Source organism: Neomonachus schauinslandi, chromosome X (assembly GCF_002201575.2).
Source record: "Neomonachus schauinslandi chromosome X, ASM220157v2, whole genome shotgun sequence".
Taxonomy (NCBI): domain Eukaryota; kingdom Metazoa; phylum Chordata; class Mammalia; order Carnivora; family Phocidae; genus Neomonachus; species Neomonachus schauinslandi.
In genome coordinates this window covers 20740548-20755772 of record NC_058419.1, presented here as the reverse complement: position 1 = coordinate 20755772, position 15225 = coordinate 20740548, and the positions used below count along the sequence as shown (strand labels likewise).

The 15225-nt window shown below is 55.4% G+C and overlaps 1 protein-coding gene across 1 annotated transcript; it reads left to right on the top strand.

Moving 5' to 3' along the window:
- The first annotated feature begins 1806 nt into the window (after positions 1-1806).
- On the top strand, positions 1807-15225 carry SASH3 (SAM and SH3 domain containing 3). Its single transcript, XM_021685815.1, has 8 exons — positions 1807-2003; positions 8741-8836; positions 9503-9649; positions 11062-11203; positions 12373-12521; positions 12672-12881; positions 13020-13170; positions 13737-15225. Exons 1-8 carry the CDS (start codon positions 1947-1949, stop codon positions 13925-13927), a joined length of 1143 nt encoding a protein of 380 aa, XP_021541490.1. The 5' UTR covers positions 1807-1946; the 3' UTR covers positions 13928-15225.

Below are 15225 nucleotides of genomic sequence, written 5' to 3'. Positions count from 1 at the left end.
GCACCCCCGGCCTGGCCGGCTGAGGAGGACAGAGCCAAAGAAGTATGGCTTCAGCTTGGGGGAGAAGGACCTTGTCTTCCCTGAGCTCAGCCCGAGGGATGGATGTTCAAAGGGCGTGGGGCAGGCTGGGGGACAGCGGGGAGGAAGTCACAAGAACATCTTGGGAACAGGGGCGGGCCAGCCCAGGATTTCACAAGTGCCACAGAAAGGAAAGCCTTAAAAAGATGCACAACTTTTACCCCAGGATTCCCCTTCTGGAAATCTATCCAAAGGAAAAAAATGTGGATGTGAATATTTGCCTTAAGGATGTACCACGAAGAGTAAAAAAAAAAAAAAAAAAAATGAAGCCATCCTAAGTTCATCGGTGGGGGCCTGTTGAAATCATCATGGTACCCGTGTGCCGTGGGCTGCTCGGCAGCCATTACGATTGGCATTAGTTGACAAATAGCTCACAGCGTGAGAAAATCTCAATGATACTGTATTCAGTTTGACAAGTGGATATCAACACAGTTTGTGAAGTATGACTTTTTTTAATTTTTAAAAATTTAAAAATGGTTCTGTTTAGGTGTAATTGGCCTACAAGAAACTGCACATTTTTAAAATGTATGATTTGTTTTAACATACGTATGCACCCATGAAACCATCATGGCAACCAAGATAGTGAACATATCTATCACCCCCGAAAGGGTCCTTGTGCCCTTTCTGACCTCTCAAACCGCAGGTCTGCTTTCTGCACAGTATGATTTTTGTAAAATAGAGAGGAGGGGTAGTTAAATGTTAAAAAATAGAAAAAGATATTTATCCAAACAGTATAATTATGGAGAAAATTTTAATTTTCTTCTTTTTGTGTATTTGTGTTTGCTAAATTATGTTATGAATATGAATTGCTTCTGTAATAAGATCATTGAAGTTATTAAAATATCTGTTACAGATAACCCACAAAGCGAACATTCTAAACCACACATGCATTTAAGAAATGCCTCTTGCCTGGGACATTTGCTGATGGTATGCAGTTGCTTGCGAGAACATGCCTTTATCGTGGTGACGGCTGTTGTGATGATAAATATACGGGGGGGGGGCGCGGGGGAGCCAAGGTGTTTTGACTGCAAGCATGACTGCTCTGGTAAGAATGGCTATGGGCATGCTGGTGGCAGTGGGGATGACTGCCCCAGTGACCCCTGCAAGGATGTCGTGATGGCTGTAAGGATGATGACTGTAGGGCTGATGGTTGTAGGGGTCAGATCACTGTCGGTGACTAGCTGGAATGTCCATAAGGGTGACAGCCATGAGGCTGCTGATTGTGAGGGTGCTAGCAGCAATGATGATGACTGTGGGGGTGACATCCGAGGCTGCTGGCTGTAGGGTGCTTGCTGTCGTGACGACAGGCTGTAGGGGATGACTGTAGGGTCATGGTTGTAGGGGTGGTAGCGGTGATAGTGATGACCTTGGTGATGCAAGACGACCAGGAGCATTGGCCTAACAGGCAGAGATGGCCCCGCTTCTGGCTTCTGGCTTCTGGTCGGCGGGAGAAGAGGCTCGAGTAGGCCATATCATGTCAAGTCGATGGGCCACCTCCAAGGAGATGGAGCAGGGCAGGTAATGATTGACACGAGACGGCAGGGTAGGGACTTTTCTCTGCTTGTTCAACCTAAGAGCCGTCTGTATCAGAATCTCTGGAGACTGAAGTTGGGACTTCCTTCCTCCCTCGGGGCCGGCAGGGGCTGCGATTGCTGTAAGAGCAGGTCACGTGGCTGGGCTTCCTGTATGCTGCTGCCGCTGGGTGTCCATGGCCCGTGCCCCCAAGCTGCCACTCCAGCACGCAGAGTGGCAGCCAGAGGCTCGGTCCATGCCGTGCCCCCTGGACGGTGCTCGTGAGGCTGAGCAAGAGGCCTCGGCATCTCGACACCTAAGATTGCGGGGACGGAGTGTCACCAGGGCAGAGGACCATGTTGCGCCGCAAACCCTCCAACGCCAGCGATAAGGAGCCCACTCAGAAGAGAAAGGTGAGGAGCATCTCTGGGAATTCGCGTCTTCCTTCCCTCTGCTCTCTCAACCCACCCCCTCCGGGACTCTTAGAAGTGGGAAGAGCCAAAGGCCGGACGTTGTGTCTGTAGGCAAGGGCCATTCTCCCAAGGGCATTGGGACAGGGCCCCAAAGTTTACTGGAGTAACAAAAGTACAGAAGAGACTTTCAAAATCTAGAGAGTCAGGGTTCCAGACCCTTAGAAGTCTAGAGTTACAGAATTCAACCCTACAATGATGGGATAGAGATCTAAAATCAGGGGGTAGAATCCTAGACTAGAATTCAGGAATCACAAAATATACTTCTCGAGTTGCATCCCAAGACTGTACTCAATTCTCTCTCCCCTACGCCAGTCCTGCCACTGCTTCTGCCCAAGCACGGCCTCTCAGGAGACATCTCACTCAAAGGGACCTGCTGGGCCACCCAGATAGACGCCATGATGCTCCTGGGGCCTCTGCCCTCTAGCCATAGCCAGACTCTGCCCACTTGGCTCAGCTCTGTTGCAGCTCCCCAGGCCCTCCTGGAGAGGTGGCCAACCTGGAGAGGGGGCCCAGGGGATTTCTAGACTCAGGAAAAGGCTCTCCAAACCTGCAGCGGGATGCAGGGGGCATGCAGGTTCTCCCCAGGCGGGGAGAAATTATTTGTGAAGAATGAGAAATGAAGCTGGCGAGATGGGAAATAAGGACTGAGGAGGAAAAATTCAGTGGAGGGACTCTAAAGACCAAGAGGAAAAGCAGCTATCGTGGACAGCTGAAATATTCCTCTTCCTGGAGCAGAGACCAGACCAGAAGATTCCTTGAAGACTGCCAGATCTAGATTTCTCTAGTTGGGTTTGAGAATTTCTAGACTTATTCTTTGAATTGATTATAGGACTCTCCCAGGACACCAGCTAAGTACATTCCACACATCCAGCAGGATCCTAGGACCATCCCCAAGCAGGCCTGAACCGGGTCCAAGAGACCTAGGCCTAGCCCCAGGCCACACTCGGGGGACCTCCAGGCCCTCAGTGTGTCCTGCTGTTTTCCCCGGGAGCTCAGCCCAGGTGCCCTGTGGGGGAGCCCCTTTGTCAGGGGAGCAGCTCCCAGACGGAGGCCAAGCCAGCTGAAAGGCTGAGCCCCTGGGCACTGGGGTGTGCATCCTGCCCCATCTCAGGTCCTGGGGTGGCTGCCACTTCCGGCTGTACTCTCCCCACCCCAGATGCTTCTCTAAGTTGCAGTGGAGGTGGGCAGAGGGGGGTAGAGATTCATGAGTCTTCACACGGGCTTCGTCACCCCCATCTAAGCCCTGCTTGGTGCTAGGCCCAGCAGATTTACCATTGGCTGCCACTCCGGGGTGAGCAGGTCCCACTTCCCCTTGCTCTCTGGCTGATGGGGGTGGGAAGCAGAGACTACTGTAGACATTGCTGGGCCCCAAACCACAGGGGAGCTGAGTGGGGGAAAGAGCCTGAGAAAGAGCTGACACTTTGACACTGGGACCCTGTGCCATCTCAGGCGGAGGTGCCCAGGGGCACACAGAAGCCGGAAGTCCCTGTCTTCTTCCCTGACTTCCTTTATCTGGATTCTGTATTTGGTGGCTAGGCCTCTGGGATTGTCCCCCCAGGCTTCTCCCAGGAGAAGCAAAGCCCGTGTGGCACTCTGAGGTCCATGTCCCTCCCTCCAGGGAGGATCATCCAGGCAAACCCCCCCCCCCCCCCCCCCGCCTGAGTCTGGGCCAGCCTCAAGAGCCACTCTCCAAGCCCCAATACTGTGGAAATGGCCTTGGAGAAGCCAAGCTTCCAGAAGGTAGAGATAGCATCTTCCCCACGCCCAGAGACAGCAGCCTAGCTCCAGCACCGTGACCTTGGGCAAGTCCCTTCTTCTCAGTGGCTGAGGTGACACAGTGGAGGGAAAGCACAAAGGCAAGTGAGGCCTCTCTCACCTGCCCCTGCTCCTCCTCCCAGGTCTGCCAGGATGAATGTGCTGAGCGGGAGGCAAGACAGGGGAGTGAAAGCCTATGGATTCTAGCAGTAGGACCTTGGACAGTTCATTGACCTTCTTTGGGCCTCGGTTCCTTCACCATGGAAAAAGAGGCTAGCTCTTGATCTGCCCATCTCAGGAGGTTGTGCAGATGGCCTGGGACAATAAACATGAGAGTGCTCCCTCACAAGCAGGCATGTGCACACGAGTAGGGTGCATGCTGTAGGCGTGGGCGGGCGCGGGGCGCGCACTGCAGAGAAGACCAAGCCTGGGTCCCAGCCCTGAGGTGGAGGAAATGAGACTTAAAAGCACTAAGAGCCTGCACTAAGGGAGGACTCGTCAGGCGCCAGGTGCCACGCACTCTACCTGTATTGGAGCTCTTTGGCTCCTCATGAGAACCTTGTGAAGCAGGGGCAGATATTGCCTCTATTTTATGCCCAAGTCTCAGAGAGGTGAAGTGACTCACCCAAGTTCACACAGCTAGTAAGCTGCAGAGCAGGGATCCAAGCCAAGACTTATCAGTCTCCAGAGTCTTAACCCTTTCTTCCTCTACTCTCTTGTCCCCCTACTGATCCCAGAAGCACTAGAAGAATCTGATGAACATAAGAGACTCAACCCATGAGTAGGAAAGCACACCTCTACGTGACACCCCCACCAGCATACACGTTGCATTTCCAGTGGCTCCTTGTTGCCCGCAGGCTAATGCCCAAGGTCCTCAGCATGGCTGGCCAGGGCCTTCCATGGCCTTTTCTGCTCCACCTCACACCACACCGACTATGCTTAGATTGTTTCTAACTCTGATTCTTGTTTAAACCCTTCCCAGTTCCTCCCAGAGAAATCCTGGCTCCCTTGCTTAGCCCAGCTTAAATGTGTCTCCTCCTCCTTGAAGCCCTCCTGAGCCCTTCCTCCTCCATGCTCCCGCTCACTCTCCAGGAGGCTCCCTCCAAACACCACCCACAGTTTCCATTACACTCAGTGCATTTCTATACTGGAGACAACTTAGTGAGCTCTGAGCACAGCAACACACACAGGCTTCCAGAGTCACAGAACGGGGTTCAAACCCCTGCTCTTGCTGCTGCCCGCTGTGTAACTCTGCCTCAGACACTTCATTTCTGAGTCTCAGGCTCCTCAGCTGGGCAGGAAGGGTGTTAAGACGGGGCTGGAGTGAGGCTGGAGTGAGCTGGCACACACAAAGGGGTGGACAGGGTGCAGGGCACATGGGAGGTGTTTAACCCCTTTCTTCCCGGATCCCCACACATGCACAGGCCAGTGCCTGGAGCCCAGAGGGTGCCGGGTATGTGACTGGTCCGCTGAAGGAGCTGGGGGGCTAGTTGCAGAGACACCCGGTGAAAGCCAAGCTTGCTTAGGAAGCAGGGGAAGAAGATGCCAACGGCGGGCAGTGTGAGGCTCTGAGGGGGTGATCAGGGGAGGCTTCCTACAGGAGGCAGCACCTTTGAAACTGGATTTGGAAAGCCTTTCTCTGGATGTATAATATCTGTCCAAAGAAGTGGATAAATTACAAGTGTTCCACTCAATGAGTTTCCATAAGGCGAACATTCCCTCATAGGCAACACCCAGATCAAGAAACAAAGCACTTTGGAGGACCTGGCTGCTTCAGTTGGTATAGCACGCAACTCTTGATCTCAGGGTGATGAGTTCAAGCCCCATGTTGGGCATAGCGCTTACTTAAAAAAAAAAAAAAAAAAAGCACTCCCAACACTCCAGAAGCTTCTCTCATGCCCCTGCTGGTCACTACATGCTCCCTTTCCCTAAGGGTAACCACTATCTTGACTTCCAATGGCATAACTTAGTTTTGCCGGGTTTTGAACTTTCTATACAAGGAACCATATAATGTACTCTGGTGGCTGGCTCCTTCTGCTCAACAGTGTATCTGCAAGATTCATCCATATTGTTAGGGAAAGCTGTACAAGCTCATCGCTATGTACTATTCCCTTCAACGACTGCTACAATTCCTATATCCATTCTACAGTTGGTGGGCACGTGGGCTGTTTCCAGTTCCATTGGATTTTGAAGGAAGGGAGAAACTATGGTTGACAGAGAAGGGTGGCGTGTTCCAGGTGGGGCATGCCCTGGGTAAGAGTCTGGAGGGGGTCAGAGGAAAGGCTAAGCACACACGGACATTCGTTGAGGGGTTGCTGTGTTAGCAGTCGGGCCTTCTATCCTCACAGCAACCAACGAGGTAGCTGCCTTTGTCTTCGTTTTACCCATGAGGAAATGGAAGCCCAGAGAAGTTGTGGAACTCTCCCCACTTTACACAGCTGGTCAATGGCAGAACCAAGATGTGACCACCTGTCAGCTCATAGACACTGAAGGTCAGGAGGTTAAATAACTCCCCGAAGGTCACATATCCCAAAGTTGAACTCACCAACGTCTGATGCCAGAAAAGTAGCTCTTTCCAAGAGGCCCACATACCCCCTTTGGACATGGAAAAGGGGCCAACAGTGTAGGGTACTACCTGCTGCCTTGTGCAGGACCCCCAGGAAGGCCTGGCTCCAAAGGGAAACCAGGTGGAAAATCCAAGGGGACCCAAGGATTTTAACTCATACCTGGGAGGGGGATCATTTCAGGGTCACCAAAGACCTTCAGGATATTTGGGGTTGGCCCCGAGGTTGGAGGTAGGCCGGGCAAAAGGCCACCCTGGCTGGCCCCAACCCTTGTCACCCGAAGCACATGTCTAGTCCTTTCCATAACCCTGGGCCGAGGAGTGGCCAGCAGGGCCCAAGTCCCAGCGCCACCCCCACGGCATTTTGGATTGTTTCCTCCCGCTTTGAGCGAAAGCTGGGACAGAGGGGCCCTGACATAAGGTCCCTGGGGGCCAAAGGCCCCCCTCCCAGCCCCCAGCCTGCAGATTAATGACAGGAAAAGGAAAGAACTGGGGCCCGGTGGTGAGTTTACTCTCCCCAACAAAGCCCACTTCCAGTGCCGGGCCTGCCCTCTTGCATACTTTCCAGGCTCGGAGTCCCTGGGGCTTCTGGGGCGACTCCCAGCCTCCCAGTCTGCAGACCAAGCTGAGGGGCGGTGAAGGGAAGGCCGTAATAGGTCCCATCGGTCTATAAATAGCAGCCCAACCTGCCCTCCTTGGGCCCAGGCCAGCCTGGTGCCCACCCTCTCTCTTTTCCAGGCAATAAGAGGAGGAAGTTACCCAGGCAGCTGCATCCTAGCCATTCAAGAGGAGGAAATAAACAAAAGGTGGAGGAAAGAAGGGGAGAGAAAGGGGGAAAAAGAGGAAAGAATAGTGGGTGGGGAAAACCAAGGAAGGAGGATGGAGGAGACGCATGAGAATCCGAGCGGTCGCCCCACGGTCATGCTCTCCCCTGCCTATGCCCACTCATGGCCTCCCCTTCTCCAACTCCCCAGTGTAGCACAGAAGAGGCTTTCTGACGGAGGCCGTAGGTGCCCCATCCGGGAGGCCCCTGTGGCAGCAGCATCTGATGGCCTGACCGCTGACCTAGTTTTGGGCCCACTAGCTTGCCGCAACCTCTAGGAAAGTGTAGCCCCTGACCCTGAGTGCTGACTTGCCTTGGTCAAGACCCACCAGGAGAACCAAAGTCCCCAGGAGTCCCCACCAGAGTCCCCAGGAGTTGGGGCCAATTGTGTGCGTGTTGGGGGGCAGGTGATATTGCCCCGGCCCTGGGGGGTTGTCACTGGACCCCCCTTTCATAGGAAAGAGGATGTGAAACTTTCAGCTTTGTGTGGCTTTGGGGCTTCGGTTCCTCAAGCCCTTATCTCTGGTGTCTGCAGTCTATCCCGCTCTATCTGTCTGGCCATCTGTGAACCCTGGTTCCTGTGTGTATCTCTCTCTGGTCTTCACTGCTGATCTTGATGCAGGCTCAGCCTTACCTCTTGCGTGTAAAGCCTGACTCCTTACCTGCCGGGCCCTGGCTTCTGGCTGCTATCTTGCCATGCGCATGCATATGCAGTTAAGAAAGCTCATTTCTTGAAAACAGTCTCATCAGCGCAAACAATCGGCGGGGTTTAAAAGTCCAAGCTCTGGCACATGTCATCAGCAGTAGCCAGCTCATCACGTTAGTGGCTAAGGTTAAAAGCCGAGATGGAGGAATTTAAAACAGCAACTTTCTTTTATGAAATGAGCCCCAGTCATTCATGTCCCAAATCTGTTGGCACCTTCTCTTAATAAGCTTCTCCCGAGGGTTTCCAGAAAGCAGAATGCCAGGTCTTACTGACTCCTGGGGGGATTGCCTTGCTCTTCTGGGGACACAGATTCATCAGGCTGGCGACCTCAGTGTGTTCAGCTCTATCACCGCGACAGGGACACCATGCTTGCCTCAGGTCCAGAGCAAAGAGGCGGCGGCGGGGTTGGAGAAGGTTTGCTCTATTAGGTAAAGGTGATGCTATCGTCCTGCTGAGGTACGTCTCTAGTAGGAGATATGCTTTTGCTCAGACTAGTTTACTCTTTGCCTCCAGAATTCTGGGGACCAAACTGCAGGTGCTGGTGGTCATGTGGGCTTCGTGTGAGGCCTGGCTGAGGTTGGAGGCTCCTGAGGTCCGGAGCTTGCTCTGGGGCCCGCATTAGGGGCTACCCTCTGCTGAAGGAGAGCAGGAAGCCAGGTGGCTCCAAGGACACCTTGACACTTCCGCTCAGTTGCCCTGGCTCCACAGGGCACCTGCGTGCTGCCTAGCCCTGGGGGGTGTGCCTGTGCCCGGAGCCGGGGACAACTCCTGGCTCCTCACTCCGCCAGCCATTTTCCAGCCACTGAGGGCCACACCTCTGCTTCTTCCAGATCTCACTTCAGCGCTCCAGCAGCTTCAAGGATTTTGCCAAATCCAAACCCAGCTCCCCCGTGGTGAGCGAGAAGGAATTTAATCTGGATGATAATGTGAGTTGCAGAGCCTCCCAGGGGGGTCTGGCTGCAGGCCCTGGGTGGGGGGAAGAGGAGATCTGGGGATTATTGAGGAAAGCCTGCTTACACACAGAAGGCCAACCCTCCCACCCGTCAAAATTCTGGGCCCCCTAGAAATCACCCACATTGTTTTCAATTACAAATTACAGTTGACCCTTGAACAACACGGGTTTGAACAGCATGGGTCCACTTACACGCAGATTTATTTTTTTTCAATAAATACAGTACAGGACTGTAAATGTATTTTCTCCTCCTTATAATTTTCTTAGTAATGTTTTCTTTTCTCTAGCTTACTTTATAGTAAGAATATAGTACATATACACACAAAATATGTATTAACCCCCTGTTATCAGTAAGCCTTCTGGTCAACAGTTGGCTATGAATAGTTACGTTTTGGGGGAGTCAAATGTTATACGTGGATTTTCATCTGCGTGGGGCGGGGGTAGTTGGCGCCACTAACCCGCACGTTGTTCAAGGGTCAACTGTAATTGTCAAATTAATTACAGATTAATGGGGCTGAGTACGGGACTGGGGCTAGGAGGGAAGGGGATGGGAGCCTCTCATTCTCACCCCCATCCTCTGCCAGGACCTGAAGGCCTCCTTCTGCCCCTAAATCCCGGACCTCCTCCTTTGTTGTCACAGATTCCAGAAGATGAGTCAGGTGTCCTTACCGCAGAAGATGCTGGGAAGAGTGGCAAAAAGCTGGGGAAAAAGTGGAGGGCCGTGATTTCCAGAACCATGAACAGGAAGATGGGCAAGATGATGGTGAAGGCGCTGTCAGAAGAGATGGTGAGGCCTGCGGGAGGGGTGGGGGGCAGGGAGGGCAGGCAGTGCTCTGGCCGCCTGTGAGCATAGCCACCTTGAAGGCCATAGCTCGGGTACTGTGCCTGAGGGCCTGATTCACTATGAGAAGGAAGGTCATAAGGGAAGAGAGCTCACTCAGCCATGAGCCTGGCAGCAAGGCATGGTCCTGAGGGAGCAGGAGTGGGGTCTGAGGAGGGATGAAAGTCTGGGTAACAGAAGCTTCCGAGGAAGCCTGGCCTGAGGAGGAGGGGCGGCGCTTGAAAGGGAGATGCAATTGCCTGAAGCAAATTCATCCACCTCAAAGTTTTGCTTGGAACTAGCCTCTGGGATTGGGAAGACTGGATTGGAAGAGGGGCCCCTAGGAGAGAAAATAGAGAAGGCTGGCTTGGGCCCAGGGAGAGAGGGTGGGACAGACAGCTGTGGGGCAGGCACGTGCAAGTAGCTGATGTCACACAGTGAGTTGGCTGTGGCCATGGCTCTGACCGAAGGTTCGCGGCGGTGGGGGGGGGGGGGGGGGGGGGGGGCCCGGGGGAGGGGGGGGGGGGGGGGGGGGGGGGAGGGGAGGGGGAGTGCCCGAGTCAGCTCTTACTGGCTCCTACCAGCTCAGGACAGCAATTGGTCAAATTTTGAGGAATTTGGTGAGCCAGGGGTGAAACCCAACCATTACCAAAAATTACATTCTATAAACTTAGAATTAAGTAAGTTCTATTGAAAATAAAGAGACTACGGGCAACCTTCAAAACTCATAATTTCCTGAATCTTATACTACCTTTCACTGTTCTCTGGGCTCTTGAGGTTATTTGCCTCTGTAGTCTCCGTGCGGCGGAATTGGCCCCCAGGGTGTGCGGCTCGGTGAGCGACTCCACGGAGGGGAGTCTGTACGACGCAGGAATCGGGCCTTTGGTTCCTAGAGAGCCGGGCCGCTTGTGAAAGGGCAGCCCCCGCCCTGAGGTGTGTGGTGAGGCGGAGGAGCTCTGGAGTCAGGCCAGCTCAGCTCGGTTGTGGGTTCCTGTGCGGCCTTGGGGACATTCCTCCGTGACTGCTCCTCTGTGAACTGGGGACCATCAGAGCGCTTACCCTGAAGTGTCACTGTGAGGGTGCAAGGACCTGACAGGCCCGCCTGGCACGCAGGAGCACGGCCGAAGGTAGCTAGGCCCTGGCGGCCCCTCTGAGCCCCAGCTGGGGCGCCGCAGCCCTCTCCACGCGGACCCCGCACATTCCTGCTGCAGGAGGTCGCCGCCTGAGGACGGTCATTCCCACATCAGCGAAGCGGGAGCTTGCGCAGCCTCGGAGCCCCCCCCCCCCCCACCCCCCGGAGAGCCCAGGCCCATTTCCTCTGCGCCCCTGGGCGTCCCAGCCAGGGCTGCTCAGGGTCCCCTGCCTTCCGTCCCCTGCAGGGAGACACTCTGGAGGAGGGCTCCGCCTCCCCGACATCTCCAGACTGCAGCCTGGACAGCCCCGGCCCCGAGAAGATGGCACTGGCCTTTTCTGAGCAGGAGGAGCGTGAGCTCCCGGCACTTAGCCGCCAGGCCTCCACGGGTGAGTAGGCGACCGAAGGGGACATCTGCTGAGTCTGGAGAAAAGGACTGGGTTAGGGCCTCGAAGCTGGCTGTGTGGGAGGAAGGTAAGAGGAATGAACCTTAGCAGTTTGCCTTCGGGGAACTTTCCCGGCCGTCTTCACATTACATTTTCACAATAACTTCACGGTGCTGGCACTATCATCCCCACTTTATTGATGTGAAAACTGAGACTCAGGGAGGTTTTTCACTTTGCCCAAGATGACCCAGTCTTGAACTGAGGTCTACCCTGGAGGGGCTGCCACTTGCTGTCGCCAGGCCCTGGAGGGGCCCAAGGGAGACGATGAGCCCCACTGCACTCTTGGACTAGCCCAACGCCACCCTTCCAAGGGGAGCTGGAGGCTCCAGCCACCTGGGCCTCTGACATCCCAGACTGGGGGTGGGGCTAGAGGGTCTCCCGCGGGGAAGTCTCAGCCTCTTAGACTGCAGCCCTTGGTTTGCTGGGCTCAGGGCGCCATTTGGCATCTTCTAGGTGCCTATGAGGTTGGACAGGAGGTTCCAGCAGCCCCTCCTGCAGGCTCTGAGCAGCAGACCCACGGAGGCACTGGCCTTCTCACCCCTCAGGCTAGTTCTAAGTTCCGTGCTCTTTCTCTGGCTCCACAGACACCTCCCTGCCCCCACTGAAAGCCACTTATAATGCCCTTCATCCCGCCCTTCCCAGAGAGAAAGAGCCCTTCTGAGTTTTCATGTGATGTTGTAACTAGATGCTGAGTCTTATTACATACAGAAAGTAAAATACTAGTTTAGGGTGTGGTTTCCTGTGTGGAAGGTGGCTTCCAGGAGCACTGGACTGGGAGTCAGGAGACCTGGAGTCAAATGGACCCAGGGCTACCAATTATAAGGTGAGAGGTCTTGGGTGCCCAGTTGGCCTGTCTGGCTTCAGTTTTCCCTATCTGTTCATTGGGCCCAGTTGGTCTGTAGAGGTCCTCCCAATTTGCTCATTCTTTGGTCTGTGAGCCCTTTCTCCTTCTGTGGTCAACTGTTTTCATGTCTGAGGCCCCAAAGGTGAAGCTGGGCTCCTGCAGGGTGGCCTTGGGATTTCGAGCCACAGCCCCTGGCAGCTACCTGCTGGGTACTCCCCCAGCTGTCTTGCGACAAAGGTGACCCTCCTCCCTGCCCCATCTCCTGCAGGCAGTGAGCTCTGCAGCCCCAGCCCAGGTTCTAGCAGCTTCGGAGAGGAACCACCTGCCCCCCAGTACACAGGGCCCTTCTGTGGCAGGGCACGAGTCCACACCGACTTTACTCCCAGCCCCTACGACCGTGACTCGCTGAAACTGCAGGTAAGGTTGGCGTCTAGGCCTCTCCTGAGCCTGGCAGGCTGGGCCCATAAAGAAGGCTGTACTGAGCCAGGATAAGACGGTGTCCATGGAAGCCAAGGGAATACCCTTCTCCTCTCCCCTGCTCCACTCTGCTCTCCTGTCCTCCCACAGAAAGGAGATGTGATCCAGATCATTGAAAAGCCACCTGTGGGCACGTGGCTGGGCCTGCTCAATGGCAGGCTGGGATCTTTCAAGTTCATCTACGTGGATGTGCTGCCTGAGGAGGCTGCAGGGCCCGCCCGCCCCAGTCGCCGACAAAGCAAGGGCAAGAGGCCCAAGCCCAAGACTCTGCATGAGCTGCTGGAGCGCATAGGCCTGGAGGTTGGAGCTGGGACCTCCAGGGAGGCACACTTGCCCCAGGGATGGAGGCTAGGGCATGGTCAGCTATGTGGGAAGGGAGGGATCCCAAGCGGGGGTGGCTTGTAAGTGGCCCCACTGGGGGTCTGCCTTTGCCCGCAGGAACACACATCCACCCTGCTGCTCAATGGCTACCAGACACTGGAGGACTTCAAAGAGCTGCGGGAAACACACCTCAATGAGCTGAACATCATGGACCCACAGCACCGGGCCAAGCTGCTCACGGCCGCCGAGCTGCTGCTGGACTACGACAGTGAGTGGGTTTAGGAGCCGGGTTTGGGGGGGTGCCTCCAGGTATTCCGGGGAGGGAAGGCCTGCCCCAGCCCGGCCCAATGACCACACTCAGCCCCGGCACCCCTCTGCAGCGGGAAGGCACTTTCCACACTTGAATTCCAGTCTCAGGCAAAGTTTGCGGACAGAAGGGCCTTAGGGATGATGGGGTCCAACTCCCTTTGGGATGAAAGGGGAGACTTAAGGCCGGAGAAGGTAAAGCATATACTCGCAGCCTCCAAGCTGGGTCATAGCAGAGCCAGCAATCAAGCGCAGGTTTCCCGGCCCCTAGCTGGCTGCTAAAGAAGTTGGCTCCGGGGCTGGGTTGCTGGCTTGGAAACCACGCCACCTGGTTCTAAGCTGGGAAGGGTGAGAGGGGCAGGGGTGGTAGTGGGTGCCCAGAGGGAAAGACTGCCCACAGTGGACTTCCCAGAGTCCCTACCCCCCCCCCCCCCACACACAGGGGCCCCCTGGGGCCTCTGAGCCCCCTCCCAGCTAAGGCCCAACACCCCCCCCACCCATATTCCATCCCCTCCTTTGGCCCGGCAGCCGGCAGCGAGGAGGCGGAAGAGGGTGCGGAAAGCAGCCAGGAGCCAGCTGCAAACACAGTGTCTGGACCCAAGGTGGACATTCCTCGAGACTCTGGCTGCTTCGAAGGCTCAGAGAGCGGACGTGATGAGGCCGAGTTGGCAGGCGCTGAGGAGCAGCTGCAAGGCCTCTCCCTGGCTGGGGCGCCTTGAGGCAGAGGTGGAGGCGCGGGCCGAGGTCGGGGCCCCAGCAGCAAAGACTGCAGGGACGGGCCCGGACTCCCACGGTGGCGCACTCCCTGGAGGACTGGTGCTGAGCCGGGCCCTGCTCCCCTAGGCGCGCCCAGGGCGGCAGGGGTCAGCCGGGGCACCGTAGGCTTGGCTGGAGTGGATGGGGAGCCACCCAAGGCACATCCCACCCGCGCAGCCCCCTCCCTCCACCAGCTACTGACAGCACAGAACTTCCAGGCCCCACCTGCTCCCAGCCACAGCAAGTGGGACACTGAGGGGCCGCCCTACCCATGTCCCTCACCACCGAGGCCCCCAAATCCTCCTCAGCCCCACACCACTTTCCCCTGGCACACTGCTCCTGAAAGGGAGGCCAAGTCAGTGTTTCGGGACGGTTTCAAAACCCTAGGGAAGCTGGCCCTTTAAAAGGACCCTAACGGATCATGGGTAGGTACAGATTTCCCCAAATAAGGCTTGAGGAAAGCTGCATGTACCTTTCCCACATTCCTTCTCCTTAACCTTTTTGGAGGTTTGGCCACTAACTGGTGGGGATTAGAATGGATACTGCTGGGGGCCTTGCCAGCTCTGACATTCTGGGACATTAAATGTCTGCTCTCCTGTTACCTGTGGCCCAGGACACCAGTGGGGTTGACTGAGGGAGCTGAAGGGGCCTTGGGCTCCCAAGTGAAATGGCTCCTCCCGCTCATTCATTCCATACCTCCCCACATAACTCAAGCCAAGCTGCAGCTCCCCCCAGCTTAAAACAATGCCCAGACCTCATGCAACATGCACTCCCCCCTTCCACTCCTGGCCCCGTCCAATGACACTTCCCCTGAACGCTGATGGCAGATGGTCAGATCTGGCTTCCAAGGACAGAACTGCCCCTCGGAAGTCACATGCAAGTCTGAACTCAGACTTGGCCACCTGTATGGGTTCTTACAAGCAAAGAAAGCACAAAGCTTGACACTGGGGAGTCTGTTACCCCAACTTTGCTTTGCAAAAGGTTTTGATGTACCCTGAGCTCCAGAAAGGGAGGAAGTGTATCTGTTGGTGGGGGCCTCCCTTGACCTCAGTACCAAGTCTGTGCCCTGAATTTGCAGAGTAACCCTTCCCCAGGGCCCAGCTGGCCTGGGGACAGTGCCCACTACATCTAGGACTGCCTGCTTAGTGAACACACTTCTGGACCTACTACGAGGAACTTTGGTAAAAGCTAGCTTGGGGGAAGGGTTTGGGTGTACATATGAGGGGATGGAGGGGGATAAGTTGGCAACAATAAACATAGG